Below are 19,044 nucleotides of genomic sequence, written 5' to 3' on the forward strand. Positions count from 1 at the left end.
GGGAAGCAGGGAGATGCTAACCCCATCCAGCTGTCCCCAGCCACCCAGCTGTCCCTGGCTTCATAGGAGCAGCTGTCACCCACCTCCCCAAAGGGTCAGGGACAGAGGAGGCCGAGAAAGAGCTGGAGTTGCCCCAAGACACAAGGCCTGCCAGAGAAGGTGTGAAGGGGGCCTTCCCCTCCCCCCCGCAACCCGCCCTGGTGTGCAAACTCCCACACCACCGGGCACCCACAGCCACACCCTGTGCCTCATCCCGCGAAGGGCTGAGATAGCGGCTCTCACACCCCAGGCGCTGCCCTCCTGCCTTCCCTGAGAGGCCGTCACTCCTCCCCTTTCCGGGAAGGGCTGGGTGTCAGGAGGGCCTCTTCCCCACCCCACCGATGGAGGTCGGCTGCTGTGGCCCAGATGTGCGCAGCCCCCGGGGAGGCGACCGCCGGGGGGTTTCCTCCGCCCGCCACCCGCGCCGCCCGAGCTCTTTCATGTCGCTGCCCTCCGCGTCCCAGCCCGGGCCCAGCAGCTGCGCCCCGCTCCCCGCCCCCAGTCCCCAGCCTCTCTCCCAGCTGTCTTTAGGGTGGGGCCGCGCAGCTGGGGAACAGCTGCAAGGCGTGGGGGAGGGGAGGGTCGACTGCCCCCGCAACAGCCGGAAACAGTCCGGGTGTGGGGGTGGTGGTGGCAGGGAGGGTGCAGGGAAGGCGAGGCCCGGGTGGTCGGCTCCCCAGTCCCTCCCCCAGCGCATCTGGCTGGGCCAGCTGAGAGGGGTAGACCCCAGATCAAAGCCCCCTCCTGGCTTCAAAGGGCGCCCTGTGGGCCGGGGCAGGCCGTGGGGCAGTCGGGAGCTGCACCCCGGTGGGGCAGCTGCTGAGTCAGCGCCCCGGCCCCTCTCCCAAGGCGAGACCCCACGTTCTAACCTCACTTCTGGGTTCCTCCATTCCTGTTCACACCTACCCACTCAAGGCCCTGTCGTTGTCACTAGGCCACTTCCTCAGACACCTTCAATTTCTCCCATCTGAGGGTGGGGGAGAACCAAGGCACACTTTCAAGATCCAACCTGGCCCCCTGGGGGATTCCCTTACCCCCACCTCTGCCGCCCTGTAAATTCAGGGTGGGTAGATGGAGGGTCTAGGTTATGTCCTTCCCCAGCCTGGTGATCTAGGCCTACAAAGAAAGGGCCTGTGGAAGGGGACGTTGACCTACTGGGGTTGCGGGGTAAAGGGAGGTAGAAAACTGATTCCCAGGTGTCCCTGAACAGACCCCACCACATTTAGCCCCTCTTTTACAGTGAGGGGGTCTCCCTGTATGATTTTGAAAAACTCTCCCTTGGAGGTGCCTTAGAAACAGTGGTCTCTAGAACCTGGGTTCCTCATACTGGTTCTAGAACCCTCTGAGTCCTGTTTCTTTGAGTTAAAGGGCAAGGAAGGAAATTGAGAACACTCTCGGATTTCCCCTTCCCTATACTCTGGGCAAGGCCCTGGAATTCAGGGCTAAGATTCCCAAAATGTCCATGGAGGCTGAAAGGAAATGACATAGACCAGAGAGTGGGGCAGAGACAGCAGGACTAGGGGCCCATCAGGTGAGAGGTTATAGATCTGGACCAGGAGGTGGGCTGGCCTCAAAAATACCACCTTCCTCCTGCAGCTTTTCTCTTTCTCCAACACCCTACCCTTTCCAAAGACTTTCCATTCCAGAGCAAGATGTAGTCACCCTCTGCTTGAATTCCTCAAGACACTGCTTCCGCTGGGAAAGCTCATACAGATAACAAATAGAAATCCGGTGGATAGAGCTGTGATCTCTACCATATTCTCTATGATACGTATGTGGGAATCACACCCACTGAGTGAGGAAGCCTTCAGAAGGCCAGGGCTTCTTCCCTAAAATCCCCTGTCCCTGGCATTTATGATGTAGGGCCTTGGCAAGAGGCTTACCCCTGATCTCTGCACTGGAAGTCTGCATGTTTCCTCCATAGGCAACCAGTTTCCTTTAATTGCTGTGTGGTTAATTCCTCTCAACCGCAGCAAACTGGGATATTTATGACTTCCCCTTACACTAGATCTTCAATAATTGGGTCTTTCTTGAGAAAGAACCCATCTGCTCAGTGCCACAGATTATTTTTCATTATTTACACGGAGGCAAGAAGGGGGAGAAGCTTGGGGTGGTGCGTGGCAGAGTTTTCAACAGCTTGTAGAACGGGGTATTAGTGGTGGCACAAAATTGCAGGTAAAGAGTGAAATGCAGGAGCAGGTATCCAAGACCTGAGTATTAAGGATGGTGCGGACTTCTGGTCCACTGGGGGCTGGGGGGTAGGGGGTTGCGGGGAAAGGCAGTGAGTCATGTGACATACGGATGTCAGGCTGTCTGTTTGTGAAATGGTTGTTGTCACTAGACACTCTCCACATCTGTGTCTGGGGCAGGTCACTGAGCAGGGAGGGGGTTTGGATGCAAAAGGACAACTCAGGGCCTAACAAAGAGGAACTCCACAGCCACACCCAATGCCATCTCCCAGCAGCTGCAACAACCCAAGCTCTACCCATCAGGTCACAGGCTCAGAACCAGTACTCCAGCAGCCGGGGTGTTTCCACGCCCTGGTGGTTCTGCTGAGCCTGAGCCCTCTACCTGGATTGCACACCTCAACTCAAGAGTTTTGCCTCTGCTGTGTGCCCCTCCCTAACCTCACTAGGAGGATGCGAGGAGAAATGAAATGGTGCATGCAAAGTGCTAGGTTTGTTGCTGGCACCATCCACTTTGGGGCATTGATGACTCTCAGGATGCTTCTGTTCCTGTGTACCAACCGCTCTCCTGTCCATGCACTTAGGACTCTCACACTGTATTCCGACTATGTAGTTTACATGTCAGGTTACATGCAGCAGAGCTTACCTGTCCCAACTAGCCTGTGAGTCCCTGGAGGACATGAAATATTAGTCATCTTTGATTTCCCAGAGCCTAGGACATCACCTGTTTCATTCATTTGCTCATTTATTTATTCAACAAAGAATTATTGAGGTTCCTCTAATTCTCAGCACCGTTTCCATGTTCGGGACACATCAGTTAACAAAAACAGACAAACTCTCTGCCCACTTGGAGCAGGTAACTGGGTGGGGTAAGGGACAGATGACAATAAATCACTAAATGTGAGTTGGTAATAAGAACTGTGAAGGCAAGTAAAGCAGAGCGACAGGGGTAGGACATGCCAGAAGGGTAAAGGGACATGGGAGTTTTATATGGGGAGATAGTTGGGGATGGCTTTACTGAGAAGGTGATATTAAGCAGAAATTTCAGAATGTGAGCACCTGGGGGGCTCAGTCAGTTAAGCGTCTGCCTTCAGCTCAGGTCATGATCCCAGGGTCCTGGGATCAAGCCTCATGTTGGGCTCTCTGCTCAGTGGGGAGTGTGCTTCTCCCTCTCCCTCTGTGCTCTCTCAAATAAATAAAATCTTGAAAAGAAAATGTTTCAGAATGTGAGGAGGCAAGGTCTCAGGGTATCATAAACAGCAGTGTTCCGGGCGGGGGAAACAAGTGCAAAGACCAGAGGCAGATGAACAGCAAAGGGTGTGTGTGTGGCTGGAAAGAGTGAGGGGCAGAGCAGTGAGTAATGAAATCAAAAGGGCAGGAGGGAAGGGGGCAGTGCAAAAGGCATTATAAGTGCTTTGCCTCTGCTCAAGAGATAATTTGCTGAATGAATGAACCAATGAATGAATGGTTGGATGGATGGATGCCGAGGCTTTCAGGGCTCTAGAAATGTCACAGGGGAGCCCTGTGGGCTAGAGGGTACCCGGCCATCTTCCTGGGCGTATGGGACTTGAATCGTGTCCTAAAAGAGGAGTAAGAAAAACCCAGAGGAGGGGCAGCCACTCCAGAGAGAAGGGCACTATGAGCCCAGGTGAGGAAATAAAATTCTGGAGTGGGGGTGAGGGGCGGTTAGGTTGCAGGACAGGAGGACAGCTCCTGTGAAGCTCAGGGTCCGTGAGAGCGTCTGTGATTGACAGATCCATAGAAAAGGTTTGGGGTCAGATCAGAGGGCTCTTGAATGACAGAATAAACAGTTTGGCCTTGAGTCCCATAGCCCCATGGCCCCCGAAGACATTCGAGCAGGGGAACTGCATTTTAGAACAATGGCTCTGAGCGCCAAGAGGGCGAGGGCGAGGCAGCGGGGGACAAGATGGCCACCCAGAAGGCAGAGGGGGGTCTGAGTGCAAGAGTAGGCAAGGCTGCAGGGTGCCGGTTGGGCCACCCCCCACCGCCCGAGGACAGGAAGGGCCTCCAGGTCCCAGTGCTCTGCCAAGGAATGGAAGCCTGGATGAGGCCTTCTCCTCCCCTGCCCGCCCCCCATGGGCCCTGGAGTCAGCAGAAAACCCCGGGCCCCGGGGAGGAGGCGGCGCCGAGCCAGAAGCTGCTGAGGGAGCACTGGCAGCAAGATGCCATTGTACGTCCGCAATCAGGATACTTCAGAGGAAATCAAAAGCACCAACTGGGGAGATGATGTGTGCGCTCTCGCTCGCTCTCACACACACAAACTTCTGCCTCCAAAATGGGTCAAGTGAAGGCTGTGGGCGTGGGCCGGGGAGGGAGGGGGGAAGGAGAGGAGGCCCAGGGCCCGGGAGCAGCCCGGGCGCTCGTGCCCACTGGCCCTCCTGGCATGGGGGGCCGGCAGCAGCTGCAGAGTGGGGTGGGACGGGAGGCTGAATACCCCCCCCCCCATGCATACAGATAATGCTCACAGCTGCCCTGCCTGCTTTGCGTTCATTAGGCCCAACTGTTCCAGGAGTGGTGGCAGGCGGGCAGGAGGGGGTGATGTGCCCATTCTGGGGGTAGGGGGGGCTCCCTGCAGCTGGGCAGAAGCCTCCCCCTGCCTAGAGCAGCGTCCCAGCCCCTGAATTCCCCCTTCCTCCCTCTCTCTTCCAACTCACGGCTCTGGTAGATCTGGAGGTCTCAGGGAGGGAAAGGGGTCCAGGCAGTCAAGGTGAAGCCCCAGGAGCTGGGTGAATTGAAGGGAGAGTTAGACTGGGTTGTGCCCTGCCCCCCACCACCCCCGCCACAGGATGGGCTGTTGCTTACAAACCGGAGCTCCTTATCCCTTTCTCTCCCCAAGCCATGTGTGGCATCCAGGCAGGAAAAGTGTTTTGATCCTGTCACCTGGACCCCCCAGAAGAGCCCCAGTCATACTGAAAGCCCCAGATCAGGCGCGCTGGGTGCCCCCAGACAAAATCCAACGGGGCATGGGTTTGGGGGGGTGTGCCACCAGAATTTGGAACAATTTCTCCTCTCGGAAGTGAGGAAGGCTAAGGAACGGAGGCTGCTGGGCTGCAGGTCAACCAGTTGGGACAGGGGACTGGATTAGGAGGCCAGTGTTCAAAGCCAGGCCCAGGGAGGTGTCTGGCTGGTGCGATAGACCCCGCCACCAAGCTTAGCTGAGCCTCCCCTGCCCTACACAAGGGCACTCAGCCGAGGGACTCGCAGCTAGTGCCAAGCCTTGCACCCTGATGTGGGCCATCCTCTCCCATATGAGTCAGCAGGGGCCCAGTGACAGGCCTGTCTAGTCTCAGGAACATGCATTCTGCTAAGAAGGCAAAGAGAAACCATGGGAAGGCAGGGTCCCAGTGCCTCTGTTGGCAGCCTGCCCTTCCTTCTTCCTGCTGGTGGTCTGAGGAGGGAGAGGTCACTCCCTCTCTCCCATTTCGGGCCAGGGCACTGGCTGGGGCCTGCTGATCCCCAGCTTCTTCCTTTGTTGTCAGGGTGGGGCTGGGCCCCCCTGCCCCCTCTGCCGGCCGCCTTCAGAGCAGCAGCCACCTCTGGGACTCCAAGGGGGAAGAGGGGGGTGACAAAGAGGAAGGTAGGCCTCTTGCGCACCTCCCTGTTTCCCGGAAGGTGGGTGAGCAAGGGCTTCACCCTCTGCTACTCCCAGCAGCTCAGGGGCCTGCGTCTAGTCGAGAGGGCATCCGGAAGAAAAAACAGGCTTTCCAGTCTGAGGGAATCCCAGACAAGCCCCTGCTCACTGTGTGATCCTGGGCAAGTGACTCACCATTGAGAGCCTTGGTTTCCCCAACTAGGAAACAAGATGGGAGGACTTAATCTTGTAGGGCCGCTGGAAGGAGCTAGCGGCTGACTAACCCAGCTGGGAGTTTGCATAGTGAAGCTGCTTCCCCGCCCTTGTCGTTTTCAGCTTTAGGTATTCGAGCGGGTTCTACCATAAACTCTGCCCCTCCTTGACTTAGCTTGAGCTCTGCAATTCTGTCATTAATATTTTATTTCTTTAGCAAAGGCTTTTTGTCCCTGGGACACTGCTGTTCACTCTGAGGAAAGAAACCTCCCCATGTTCCTTTGTGCAGGAAGCTTCCTCAGCTCCTTTTCTGAGCTTGGAAGCCAAAAGGTGAAAAGGTACAGGTCCCTCTTCCCCTGCTCTCTGAAAGTAGAGCTTTCCTATGAAATCTTTCACAAGCCGAACCAGGGTAAAGCAGTGTAGACCCTGCTTTCCAAAGTTCGCATTACGTCGCTTTGCTTTTATGCAAGACCTATGTTTTTATGGTAAGGGCTTACTTTTCTTTCTTTCTTTTTTTTTTTTTTTTTTTTTTTTTGCAAAAGTGAAAATCCTCTTCAGATTTCTTTCAGTTAGTGAAAACAGGTACTGATGTCGGTCTTTCGCAACAGGGAAGTGGTGAAACCAGAACTTTCGGAAAGTGAGGAATACCTGTGTCATGGTACCCACTCAGGGCTGGCAGTGACACAGGTCTGGGTGCAAATCTGCTTCTGTCCTGCTCTTCTGGTGTGATCTTGAGCAAATGACTCCAATTCTGTGAGCCCTGTCCCCAAACTGTGGTCATACCTACAGTTAATAATGTTGTTATGAGGATTAAATAGGATGGTAACTGTGAAATACTCAGTGCCAGTGGGCGGCCGCTAGCCACTTGCCCTGGTCTGATGGTAGGGGCCTTGTGGTTGGCCCTATCTCCACGTGTGCGTGAGTGCCTGGTTCTGGGCACACACACACACACACACACACACACACACAGAGTCACAGCGCTGGACCAGCAGATTCACTACAGGGAGCAGGAGCTCTCTTCTCCCCACCTCCCTGCCCAACTCCTGGTGCTGCAGCTTCCCTGTGTTCTGCAGTGTTGGAAAAGGAAATTACTGAACAGATTGCAATTAAGAGGGGAGAAGGGGGAGAGAGACAGAGGCCCTAAAATGCAGCTTGACTGAGTGCTAAACTGTGTTTTTGCCTGGAGCCAATCAGGAGCCTCCAACAAGAGCCAGTTCCCACTCACAAATCTAATTGCAAGAGGTGTGGCCGGGGTGGCCCTGGGAGTCCCAAGAGCGAAGGGCGCTGGCAGCACCTTTGGGAGACTGTTGGCCTCTTGCTTGTTGCCTTGAAAGTTCCAGAGCTACACAGGAGGGGAGGAGGGAAGGCAAAGGTCTAAGGGGCCTGGGAAGGTCTGGACTCCAGAATTTCTGCCAGTTGTTCTAATCACTGCCAATGATTTAGCCCCTCCTGTACACAGGACACGCACAGCTTCCTCCAGCCCTCTGGAGAACTGGATGATATTACCTCATTTTACAGATAAGACACTGTGGCACAGAGTGCCCCTAATTTTTTTTTTTTTTAAGATTTTTATTTATTTGACAGAGAGAGAAAGCATAAGCAGGGGGAGTGGCAGGGAGAGGGAGAGGGAGAAGCATACTTTCCTCTGAGCAGGGAGCCCACTGGGGGCTCGATGCCAGAACTCTGGGACCATGACCTGAGCCGAAGGCAGACACTTAGCTGACTGAGTCACCCAGGCTGAGTGTCCCTCCTTTGTGCTCGCTGTTGCCCTAGGTCTAAGTACTTTATTTACATTATATATCTTTTAAATCTCCCTACCATTTTAGTCCCATTTCATAGATGAAGAAACAGGACTCCAAGAGAGTAACCTGCCCAAGATCACAGAGCTGATTTATGATGGGCAAGGATTGAACCTTGGGCCTCTCTGACTCCAAAGAACAGACTTTTAAATTGTACCTCACTGTCCCTTTCTTGAGCAGGGTGTTCCAGATTGGAGGTGTGAGATTTAGCAAAATAACACAAGTAAAAAACTGAGGTTAGTTTTTGAATTTGTATTTCAGTTAAACAAAAAAAAATTGGGGACAGCCAGCCTGTCCCCAATATTGCATGGGATATACTTGTGTTAAAAAAAAAACCAGTTCTCTGTTTATCTGAAATTCAAGTTTAAGTGAATGTCCTGTCATTAATCTGGCAACCCTAGCCCTCTCTCCTCCTGCCCTGCACCCATCTTTTCTGCCAACAGCTTCCCTTTAAAGGGGGACCCTTGGGACCAGCCATTCTGGTGTGTAGCTAGGCTGCTGGAATTCGGCTGCCCACGGAGAATATGTGCTTTTCTGCTCCAGAGGCAGAACAATGAACTTGAAGCCTGCTCTGTCACCTACTGTGTGACTTTGGGCAACTCTGTTTCCCTCTCTGAGCCCTCCCTAAAAAGAAAATGCAGTATTCTGTAGATAATTGCAAGTATCCTCGCCAGACCCTTCCCGATGTCTTGTCCCTTTCTCTGTTCTGTGCAAAAGATGGTACAAAATCTGTGGTTGCAGTGCTGTGAGGACAGGGAACACCCAACACTTGGCACAAGGAACCCCCAGGGAGCACTGCTGGTATGGACTCAGAAGGCAAGTGGGGGCCATGTAGGGGAAGATTGCTAGGAAATGGGCCGTGACTGTGTTTGCCCCACAGAGGCAACAGACCCAAGGCTCCAGCTCCCTCCCGCACTGAAGGTTCTGTGAGGCTGGGCAAACTCCTTAAACCAGGCCTCAGTCCTCTCAACTGCAAAGTGGGCCTCATGCTGCCCGGTACCAAGCAGACTGGACGTAAACCACCTGCCGCGTTGGAGGGGCTTCCTAAAGCCTTGTCCTTATCCTTCTTGGCCGTGTTTGCCTCCTGTCCTCCTGAAAGAAGCACCTTGGGGAATGCTAACCTCTGAAAGGACAAACAGTCGAGGCCCTTTCCGAGCTCTGGCAAAGAACACAACACATTCCAGGCTGCCTTTGCCTCAGCTACATTTTATTTGTCAGATTTTTGACAGACGTCTAAATTATACATTGAATTTTCCACATGACCAAATACCACGTCCCTTCCTTTGATTATCGTTTTCAAAAGGGACTATAAAAAAAGAACCTTTCCATGGATCAGACTGAACCCTGAAACCACATGGAGCGTAGAGCTAAAAATAAAAGGAAGTAAGAACTGGCCCCTGAGAAGGAAAGAGAAATCAAAGCAAACTCTGACGGGAATCAAGGGACGCGTCCTGGCGAGGGTGACATGGTGTCACCCTCCAGGCCAGGCCGGATCAGGAGCGGCCGACAGGGAGGGTGGGGCCCGGAGCGGCACAAAAATAGCCGCCGCTTTCGCCCAGAGGGGAATGAAGACATTTGTCAGAAGCCCGGGAGAGAGAAGTGGAGTCGGAGGGAGGGAGGGGGCAGGACCGCGTCCTTCCCGCAGCTTCGGGAGCCGCGCACTCCTTGCACCCCGGCACATTTCTACCCGCCGGCACAATCGCTGACTCTCAGCTGTGCGCCGACATGTTCCCGGGCTCAGCCCACATCAATGACACCCTTGTTTCCATAGTAACCAAGGGAGAGTGAAGGGGAAAGGGTGTGCGGCGATGGGCGCGGGGAGCCGCGGGGGGGGGGGGCCTGTCCCGCCGTCGCGGGGCCCCGGCGACACTCGCGGAGCCCCCGCTGCGGGTGGGAGGACGCCCGGACCGGGGGGTGCCCGTCTCTGGCTTCCAATTCCATCCTCCGTCCCCGGCCGCGGCGGTGGGGCGGGGCGGGGAGGGCCGAGAGGACTTCAGAAGCGTTTTGTTTTCCACAAACGGGAGCTTTCAAACTCTGCATTTTTCGGGCTTCGCGCATCTACCCCGACGAGCCCCTGGAGGGTTCAGTGGGGCTCGGAGGGAAGATGAAAGCCTGTGACATCCGCAATGGCTCTGTCTTTAGCTGCAAAGCCAATCTGAGCCTTCACAGAGGCTGTTATCAGAGGAGGGCAAGTGGCTTCTGCGGGCTGGCGGGGGCCCGGGGTCGGCTCTTTCAAACAGTTCCCCGAGCCGGTGGTGGAAGAACAAGCATGTTTCACGGACTGTCCACTGCCAGAGTCAAAGTTCCCTGTCACAGTGTTCCGAGTTGCCGAGCTCAAAGCAAGCATTTTGCCCCTCAACAACCCCAGTGCGCTGTTCGGAGGGAAAAAGCATCTTCAAGCGCTGGAACCGCGTTGCCAGCCGGACAGAAGAGGGATTTCGGGCTCCTTGTGGTTCTGTTTGCCTCTGTTCAAAGCCCGAGAGGCAACTGGGTGAGCCGGGGAGGCAAGAGGAGGAGATGGCAGGGAGCAGCTAGTTCAGTGATTTAAAAAAAAAAAAAAAAAAAAAACACCTCACCCTCTTTTGTTTTGCAAGTCCTTACTGGTCTGTCCATGGCAACCCCAGGGCACCTTTTCGTGTCTGGTGTTGGGAATGGCTTTCACCCCAGACCGTCTTTGAAGCTGGCCATGCTGCAGCATCCCCTGCACAACTTCTCCACGCCCCCAACCCCCACCTCCAAAAATAAGCTGGGGCTGGAGGGCCAGGGGCTGGAGTGGCCCCTTGGGTCCGCTCCAATGCCTTGGTGGGTTGGGGAAGGGCCACCTCCCAGGATGAGAAGGCAGCTGGCCTCCTGAGACCCACTAGCCCTGAACAGTCTCTTATTCACACTCGGAAAACCCCTGAGCTCAGGCACCAGAACAGAGTTCAATTCAGGAGCCCAGCGGGCTCTGGCCTGCTTTCCTGCGCCTGAAGCTGAAGCCGGGGAGTCCTTCCGGCTCGGGGGAAACAAGCTCATTTTGCCCTTCTGCTCCACTCCGCCCTCAGAGGCAGAGGACACCAGCGGCCGGGGAGACGCTCCCTTGGGCATGGCCCCAGCGATCACACACAGTTCTGCTGCGTTCTTCCCAGCAGCGAGCCCTCTCCACCCACGAGCATCCCACACCACCAAGTTGCCAGCACTGTAAAAATTGATCTCTTCTAAAAATCGATCTGCCAGCCTTTTCTCGGTGGAGCAGGTTCATGGTAAAGCCGCATTTATTTTTAAAATCTGATAGCAGCGGCCTATTGTGATCATTTAAACAGAATTCTTTGAGCTTTAGAAATCCCTTCTATAGGACGGCCATGGAGAAGCCAGCTAATCTCAGAGTCGGAGGCTCACTGCTTCACTGAACTGGAGAAAGCCTGTTTACGCTAGCCTGAGCCCTCGATGTGAGGGCTTTTTAAGGACCTTGTAATTTTTCTGGAATTAAACCTCCCACCTCTCCTTACATTCCAGATGTCATTACTGTCAAAAGTCATAAGAATTTGCTTCCCTGTGTGGCTGGCCAGGGGGGTAAGGGGGTGGGGACGAGGTATGTTTCTGTGGTGACTTGTTTATAAGAAAGGTTCCCCCCCACCAAGAGTGAGGATTACATATACAGTCTCCTACCTGCATGACAAGATGGTTTAATCATCTGCTATCCCTCCCCTCCCCCCACCAGCCGCTTCCCAGCCTAGCTTGGTTGGTGATGGTAAAAATCACTGCCCAGCACCAGTAAAAACACCCAACAAACATGGTCTGTGGTTTCAGAACCATGGCGGCGGGGGAGGCGGGTATGCGTAGGCAGGGATGTAAGGGACAGGTCAGGAAATAAATGAATGCACCATAAGCTGCTTCTTCCTCTTTTCCTTTCTTTTCTTTCTTTTTTTTTTTTTCCGAAAGAAAAAAGCCCACTGGAATTGTCTAAACTGCAATGTAATCTCTTGCTCATTTAAAAGATCTCATTTTCTAATCATGTGCTTTGAGACATTTAATACTATTTCAATTATGCAGAGGAAATAATATAATTCCTTTATTTGAAAAATGATACTGAACCTCAGAGATCAGTTAAATCTACTGCTGGAATGGGGATTCTTTTTAAACTGTGTTGTTCCCTCTCTTCAAACAGCTGTAGCTGTACACAGATGGAAAAACATTTGGTCAGAAAGCAGCAAATTAGTGTTTTTCAGGACAGAATTCAGTTCCCGCAGCTCCTGCGTCTCTCCGTTCAGCTAGATTTTATTTCTTCTTTGCGTTGACATTTTTGCAGACCCAGTTCATGCCGTCCTTAGAGGGAAATGAGCAGAGAAAGGCAGTGTTAGTTGTAAGAAAGGCACCACACACTCAAGCTGGGGTGGGGAGTGGGGGGCCCCTAGGTCCTCTGACCCCAACCCCGAGCTCCAGGGAGTTTGCTTGGCCCAGGGGCCCACCTGGGTGACCAGGGACAGTGGCCTCCTGGGGAGGAGAAGGGGGGCCTCTGAGAGCACAGGAAGAAGATGGGAGGGGGAGTGCCCAGTGTGTGAACTTGAGATGGGTCCTCAGGAACTCCCTCTGAAAAAATAAACACATCTGCCTGGATCCAAGGCCTGATTGAAGAGCTATCAGAGATTCCAGCCATTTTTGGCTTTTTCTAAAAGCTGACCTTTGCCAGGGCATTAAATTCAATAAGCCACCCTTCTGGTGCCCCAGTGTGTTTACAGTGTGACAGTGTACACTTGGGTTAAATTAAATTTTTTCGGAAAAACAAACCGACTGCAGTGTGTGTTACTAGACACACACTGGGGCAATGCGCCTTATTTCTCTTTGTGCAGCACTACACACAGGTTTCAAAGGGTTGGCTTGATTCTTGAAGCTTTAAGCACTACCAAGCTGAAGGACTGGGGAGAAGGTTCCCTTAAAGGCACAGTGACCTTGAAAGTGTCCTCTCTTAGAAGGCTGGAGAGGGACGGGGGTAAAAAATCACACAATGCCTACAGCCACCTGGCAGGCAGCATGCTTTCTCATGGATGCCAGGCCTGCCAGCGATGACCTCCTTTTCAACCCCCTCTGGAGCCATCCCTGAATGCTCTCCCTTTCCCCAGAGCCTCTCCGACCTTCAGGGGTGTGCAGAGTTCCCTTGGAATCCCAGAACAAAATCAAAGAAGGCTCCGCAGTTAATCCCCTTCTTCTGCATCTGTGACACCTACTCGCAGTTGGTCCCGGCTGCATGTGCCCATCTCAGGGCATACACGACATGCAGAGCCCACATTTCCTGTGACCATGGAGCTAGGAGTTGAACCTGAACAGCTGAGACAGCTTAAAGTAATAAATATCAGCTGACACCCTTGGCCATTCGGGGCATTAATCCCGTAAACAATACATCACTGCAAAACAACCAGCAGGCATCCTATCTCCTGGCTAATCTGACCATAACCTGAATTTACAGTGATTAAAACTCTGCCAGTTGCCATCAGAGCACTTGGGCAGGAGAACCAGATAATCCATTGGCTGTCCCAGGGCAGACCTTAGGGCGTTTGCCAAGATGTGGCTGGCCACTGCCCAAAGCCCAAAGGTGGACAGCACCTGGCAACAGTGGGGGCAAGGGTAGGAGGATGCCGGGGTGGGAGAAAGGTGGACTCCCAAAGCGTCTCCAGTTACAACTGGGTCAGCTACTTACTGTGAAAAGCGGAGGCCAATTTTAAGACCATTTTATGAAAAGGATTAATTTAAAGAGAAGCATGTTTAATTTTAGTAGCTAATTGGTTTCCAGGAAAAAAAAAAAGATCACCTGCCAGGAGACAAAAAAGATTTTACAAATAAAAGAGAGTTGAAGGAGATAACCATCTTCCCTTTGCCTTCGAAGCTGAACAGCTCAGCACTTGTGCAGCCCTTTCCACCTTCAGGAACCCGGACAAACACTATCCAAGGTGTGCACCTCGGTATTTTCTCCTCTAAAGAGACTTGCAGATTTTATCAAATCGTCCACTCAGAGAAATCGAGAACTGTGTTCCCACACTACACGAATGGCAATTTTTCCTCTTGGTTTGTGGCTGATTATTATTGGTGGTGGTGGGGTTCTTTTATTATATGTTACTGAACATTAATGCAGCCAAAGAGATAGGAAAAATATTTACTCAGCTGCAGGAACCCAAAGCAGCATGTGGAGGGTGAGGGGCAGCTTCTTCCTGGGTATCTGTGATGGGGGTGGAGGGGATTTAAACGACCGAGCCCTGCTGCGAGGCAGTGTCTTCCAGATGTGAGCAAGGGCCGGGGGTGGCAAAGCCCTTCCCAACACAGTCTGGCCAACAGAGGGCGCTCAGAGGTCAGTCCCCACGAGCTGACCTGCCGGGCCCTGGGTCTCCACAGCTGCCCGACTGTAACCTGAAGGAGTGTGGAGGCCTGGGGAGATTAACAGGGCCCGAGGCCTGTGGCTGCGCTGGCTCTCGGAGGCTGCCCTGGTCCGAAGTGTCCGGAGGTTGGGGAGTGGTCCCTTTCCTGTCGTTACCCCGAGAACCCGAGCTGGAGGTAAGAGGTGTCGGGGAGGCTGTAGTTACCGGGGATGAGGCCTCTTCAAGTCAAAGCAGGGACAAGCTGGGCCATGTTGCCCCCTGGGAAGGAAGGACAGTGGTGGTGTCCGGGAGCCCTGCGACGGGGGCCGGGTCGGACTGGCCTGAGGTTGTGTTTACAGAGCCTAACGTGGTATCCGGGTGCCAGGCCTAGAGCAGACAATGAATTTGTATCTTTGAAATGAATCCTCTTAACAACGCTGTGGAGTAGGTACTGTTATAACATCCACAGTCCGGAGGAGGAGGAAGTGGGGACACAGAATCATGGGAGGCAGAGGCAGGCCATGAACGTGGCCACAGCTCCCGCACCCACACTCTGCAGCTAGCGCCCTAGCTCAGCGAACGCGCTGCCGGAGACAAGGTGGGCATTGCCCTGTGGCTGGGTGGGAAAGGGAGCAATCCTGCTTTGTCCTCATGGGCTTCTTGCTGATACGGGGCCAGAACCCCCAGCTAGGCACCCTGCACGGCTGTGCGGCCGCTCGGAAGGTCTCAGAGGCTGTTTTGGTCACTTAGCTCTCAAGATTCCCGGGCTGCAGGTGGAAGCCTGCACGCGTGTCCCTTGTTGCGAGATCCCCGCAGATATCTGTCTGCCAGACCACCGCCTGCAGGGGCCGCGCCCCTCGGAGAAACGGACAAGGGACCCTCCACTCCACAAGTTCACCGGTGCACCCCATGGCCCTTGCCTGAATTTGGTAAGGCCTTGTTTTTTTGAAAACAGGCGACGGAGGAAAGGTGACTGTCTACCTGAAGTAGGTTACTGCTGTCTCTGCTTCCAGAGAAGGAAATGAACTCATAGGTTTGTTTAGTGGTTGAACCTTTATTGTTAAAAACTCGTTTGACCAAATTTCCACACATTTGATCTTTGTCCTGGGATGACCATCTTAGGGCAGGTGCAGTCCTCCCCCGCACCCCCTCCTGATCAACCTTGCTGAAACCCAATTTGAATTGATTAGCTTCAGTTCAATAATAGAGACTAAAGAGAGTCCTTGAACCTCAAATACTGAGCTTTGTTTAGCATCATGGCAAAAGGAAAAAAATCTTACATTTTACTGTGTCCTGATATTATTCCCTATGATAAACACTGGGAAAAATACAAGGCTGCCCCTAATCATCTGGCTGGAAATGTAGGAGTCCCGTCCAAGACTGAAGGTGCAATGCCCCCTTTTTTTTTTAACTGTATTTGTGAGAAAGAGAGCATGCGCGTGCACAAGCGGGGGCGGGTGGCGGTGGTTTCAGGGCAGCAAAGGGAGAGGGAGAAACAGGCTCCCCATTGAGCAAGGAGCCCAATGCAGGGCTTCATCCCAGGATCCTGACCTGAGCTGAAGGCAGACACTTAACCGTCTGAGCCACCCAGGTGCCCCACAATGCCCCTTTCTATGGGAAGAGCGGCTTCTGACTACACTGCTCCTTTGAACTTGGTCTTTCTACCATGCATCCATCACTGTGGATGGTTGGAAGGAAGAAGCAGTAGCCATGGTTGGGTAGGCCTGGTTTTAAATGCCACGAGGACCACATGGTCACATGAGTAATTGCTTTAGGATGACGAGGTGCTCAGACCCCTGCTGAGCATCACAGCCTATCCCGTCATGCCACGGGCCTTCCAGGGTCAAGGAGCAGCTGGAGGCAGTGGACGTAAAATACTGCTCACTATTAATACTTTTTTTCTGGTGACAAAGGTACTGCACCAGAGAGGTAGCAAAATCACATGTTCTGAGTTTGCTTTCTTAGTCTACAGAGAGGTTTGAAAATTTAAAAATAACCCTGAGGTCTGACTTGTAGATAAGCAGTTCCATGTACACTGGAGTCAAAAATAACTGACGTCAGGCTTTAGAAAGAAGTGGTGAATGTCATTTTTTAAAATATTGAAATCCTGTTGGCTTATTAAGGGCAAAGTCCCCTAGATCAAGGTTAAAAGAAACAAAACCCAAAAACTTGGCTAGTGCCTGTTTAGTGGCCATGTGCAAAGCGCTCATGGGGCTCAGGTTATTGGGGGTCCTTTCTGTGTTGGTGAGATGACTGAGCTGGCTTACTCCTGTTTGGAGCAGGAAGATGGGGAATGTGGAGAGATGTGGGAGAGAAGGTGAGCATCAGGTGGAGGGTACAGAGAGCAATCCGTAGGGAAACCTGCGAGCTCAGAGCTACTGGGGTAGGCAGGCCTCTGTGATGACTGAGGCTAGAGGCCAGGCCGAAACTGCCGATCTCTGCTTTGAAGGGAAATTCTAATCCAGTATAATTTTAATTAAACACACGGGGATTGTAGAGAAGGAATATCTTCAGCCACCTGAAACTGCGGGAGCAGAGGAGAGCCGTGCTAAGGGGTTCCAGTTCGGGTTTGTAAGTGGAAGAGGGATCGATTCCTCCATCTTTCTCTGGCTCTGAGCCAGATGCTTTGTTCATCATTTTCTCTACATGAAGGGGAAGAAGAGCGTCCTGGAGTTACATGCTATGCACTGGGGCAGGGCCGAGCCCCAAGGGGCCGGAGGGCGGCTGCTCTGTGTCTGGAAGGCAGTCTAGCCGAGGGGGCTGCAGGTTTCCCCAGATGTATTTCAGTTTCTCCTCTCTGCATTCAGCTACTTGACGTAACTGGGTCTTTTCTGATCACGTGTCTGGACTATGGACCTCTCGGCAGGACAGAGTTTCCAAGACTGGTGTCTCCTCCAGCTTTTAGTGCCATTTACCTGTGCTTGGCTCTTGATAGTTTCCTATGAAAACCTGCTTCAATCCCATATGGCTGGCCTCCTCCTCACCATCAATCAGCCAAACAAAGACCTGTTCTGAACTCTCCCGAAGCCTTCAGAAGCCCTTTTCCACACCCAGAGCAGGGGCTGTGGAAACACACAGACCACACATACTTATTTGCCTTCAGAAGAGCCAGGAGAACAAGAACCTCAGATCATTGCCCAGAATCACAAACTTCCATAACCTGAAATCCTGTGTTGCAGCTACTCCGCTAAGGAGAAGCGACGCATGTACCCTCTCAGTCTAGAGGGTTTAGCCCACCATCGCGCGGACTGGTGGCCGCTGCTCCGCTCACCTGCCCGACCGTGCCACATAGCGGTCCGAGACCCGTCTCACAAATGCGTTTAGATGGAACACATAGGCCCAAACACAATGCAAACAGGGACACTGTCTCTGAACACCTGAAACTGTAATAGAAATCCCAGGTCTTTTTAAAAAACCTTGGTACATTTTCTTTCAGGCTCATTAGAGCGGTGGGGCCAGATGTTACCTGACCCATTTAATGTCTGATCATCTTGGGAGGGTCTCCCATTACTGACCAGCCTTCAGGGGGTGGTGGGTGGAAGAGTGGGAGGGTAGAGTAGGAGGATGAAATAGGGATAAGGGAATCCTAGTAATTATTACAGTATCCATGCCTGAAAGTAATCTTATGGACATTTTTCGAGTGACGTCTTTCATTCTGAGGAATAGTTAAAGCCTTAATTAATCTTAGTCATTAAAGGCCTACACTTGAACTAAGCAATGCAGGAAAAGAATTCCAAGTAAGTGACTCTTTTTAAAGTGAAAAGTAAGAAACTGGCTGAGTGGGCAGGACCTCAGGTCAGAGGCATTACCTGAGGGATGGACATGGTCAATCAGTGCCTCACAGTGAAAAATGCATTTCCACAGAAAACTCGCCGACCTTTCTCCAGTCCCCAAAGGTTACCATTAAAGGACAATAGACGGCAGATTCCCTTCTTAATTAACATTTTTATTAAATAACCCATTTCAAATAATGGTTAAATTCTCTAAATTTATATCATTCTATTAACCATAATCTAATCTCATTAACCTTGAAATCCCAGTCTTAACTACCCAATTCTATACACCATGGTACTATCTACTAAACTAATTAAGTGACCTTCAAACTATTTCTCCTCCATATAAAATTGTTATTTTTCTTGTTCACAGTTCTTTGTTGTATCTCTCTTGATATCACTTCCTGTAAACCTGGTTGCTGAAGGGCCTGATCTGAGAAGAACTTTCTGCACAAAATCAAACCACACATGACATCTCACTTGATTCAAACTGGTTGATTTTAAAGCCCTCCCTTGCCAACCCCCACCCTCAGTCTGAGAGCTCACTGCCTCTTTTTTGGCATGAAGGGAACTCCACTTCCATGGTGGGTGACACAGCCACGAACACAGATCTCTCCACCCTCCTACTCTCTGCCAAACTGGAGTGGGGCAGTGGGGCCTGCACTCGGGGCAGACAATGAGCAGTGCTCCCTCCCAATCTCCAGGCTCCTCTGAAGAAGCACCCTTGACTTGAATGCCAACACTGTAAATGCTGATTCTAGATAACTCTAGCCCTCCTTTTGACATCCCTAAGGCTGGCTGAAGAAAACAAGAGCCTCACTGTTAATTTCAGCTTTGCTTTTTCTTCCTTTCAACACTCTAGTCCAGTGAAGAAGATTACAGAGCTGTCAAGTCCCTTTTTCTCAGGAGTATGCACAAAACACGTATTTTCTCTAGTACTACCTTTGGAGTCTGCAACTCAAGACATTTTCTACTTTGCTTTCTAAAAATTTTTTAAGTTATCTACACCCAACATGGGGCTCAAACTCACAACTCCAAGATCAAGAGTCCCACACGCTACCAACTGAGCCACCCAGGCACCCCTGTTCTCTACTTTCTGTGTTTGTGTTCTAAACC

General features: G+C 52.3%; 3 protein-coding genes across 3 annotated transcripts in view; 1 reads left to right on the plus strand and 2 right to left on the minus strand.

Moving 5' to 3' along the window:
* Window positions 1–19,044, minus strand: part of LOC309860384 (uncharacterized protein C10orf95 homolog) — a gene marked incomplete at its 3' end in the record, with an annotated part of 370,467 nt that overhangs the window by 182,925 nt on the left and 168,498 nt on the right. The window lies entirely within an intron of this gene.
* ARL3 (ARF like GTPase 3) overlaps window positions 11,854–19,044 on the minus strand; it is a 35,707-nt gene continuing 28,516 nt past the window's right edge. Inside the window, exon 6 of the mRNA XM_082722516.1 lies at window positions 11,854–12,134. Coding sequence (XP_082578642.1) covers window positions 12,087–12,134 — 48 coding nt within the window. The 3' untranslated portion in view covers window positions 11,854–12,086. The remainder of the gene's footprint in view (window positions 12,135–19,044) is intronic.
* Window positions 14,209–19,044, plus strand: part of SFXN2 (sideroflexin 2) — a 58,665-nt gene continuing 53,829 nt past the window's right edge. Inside the window, exons 1-2 of the mRNA XM_082722507.1 lie at window positions 14,209–14,351; window positions 14,906–15,084. The gene's annotated coding sequence lies outside the window, so the exon portion shown is untranslated. The remainder of the gene's footprint in view (window positions 14,352–14,905; window positions 15,085–19,044) is intronic.

Source organism: Mustela nivalis (assembly GCF_964662115.1).
Source record: "Mustela nivalis genome assembly, chromosome: 2".
Taxonomy (NCBI): Eukaryota; Metazoa; Chordata; class Mammalia; order Carnivora; family Mustelidae; genus Mustela; species Mustela nivalis.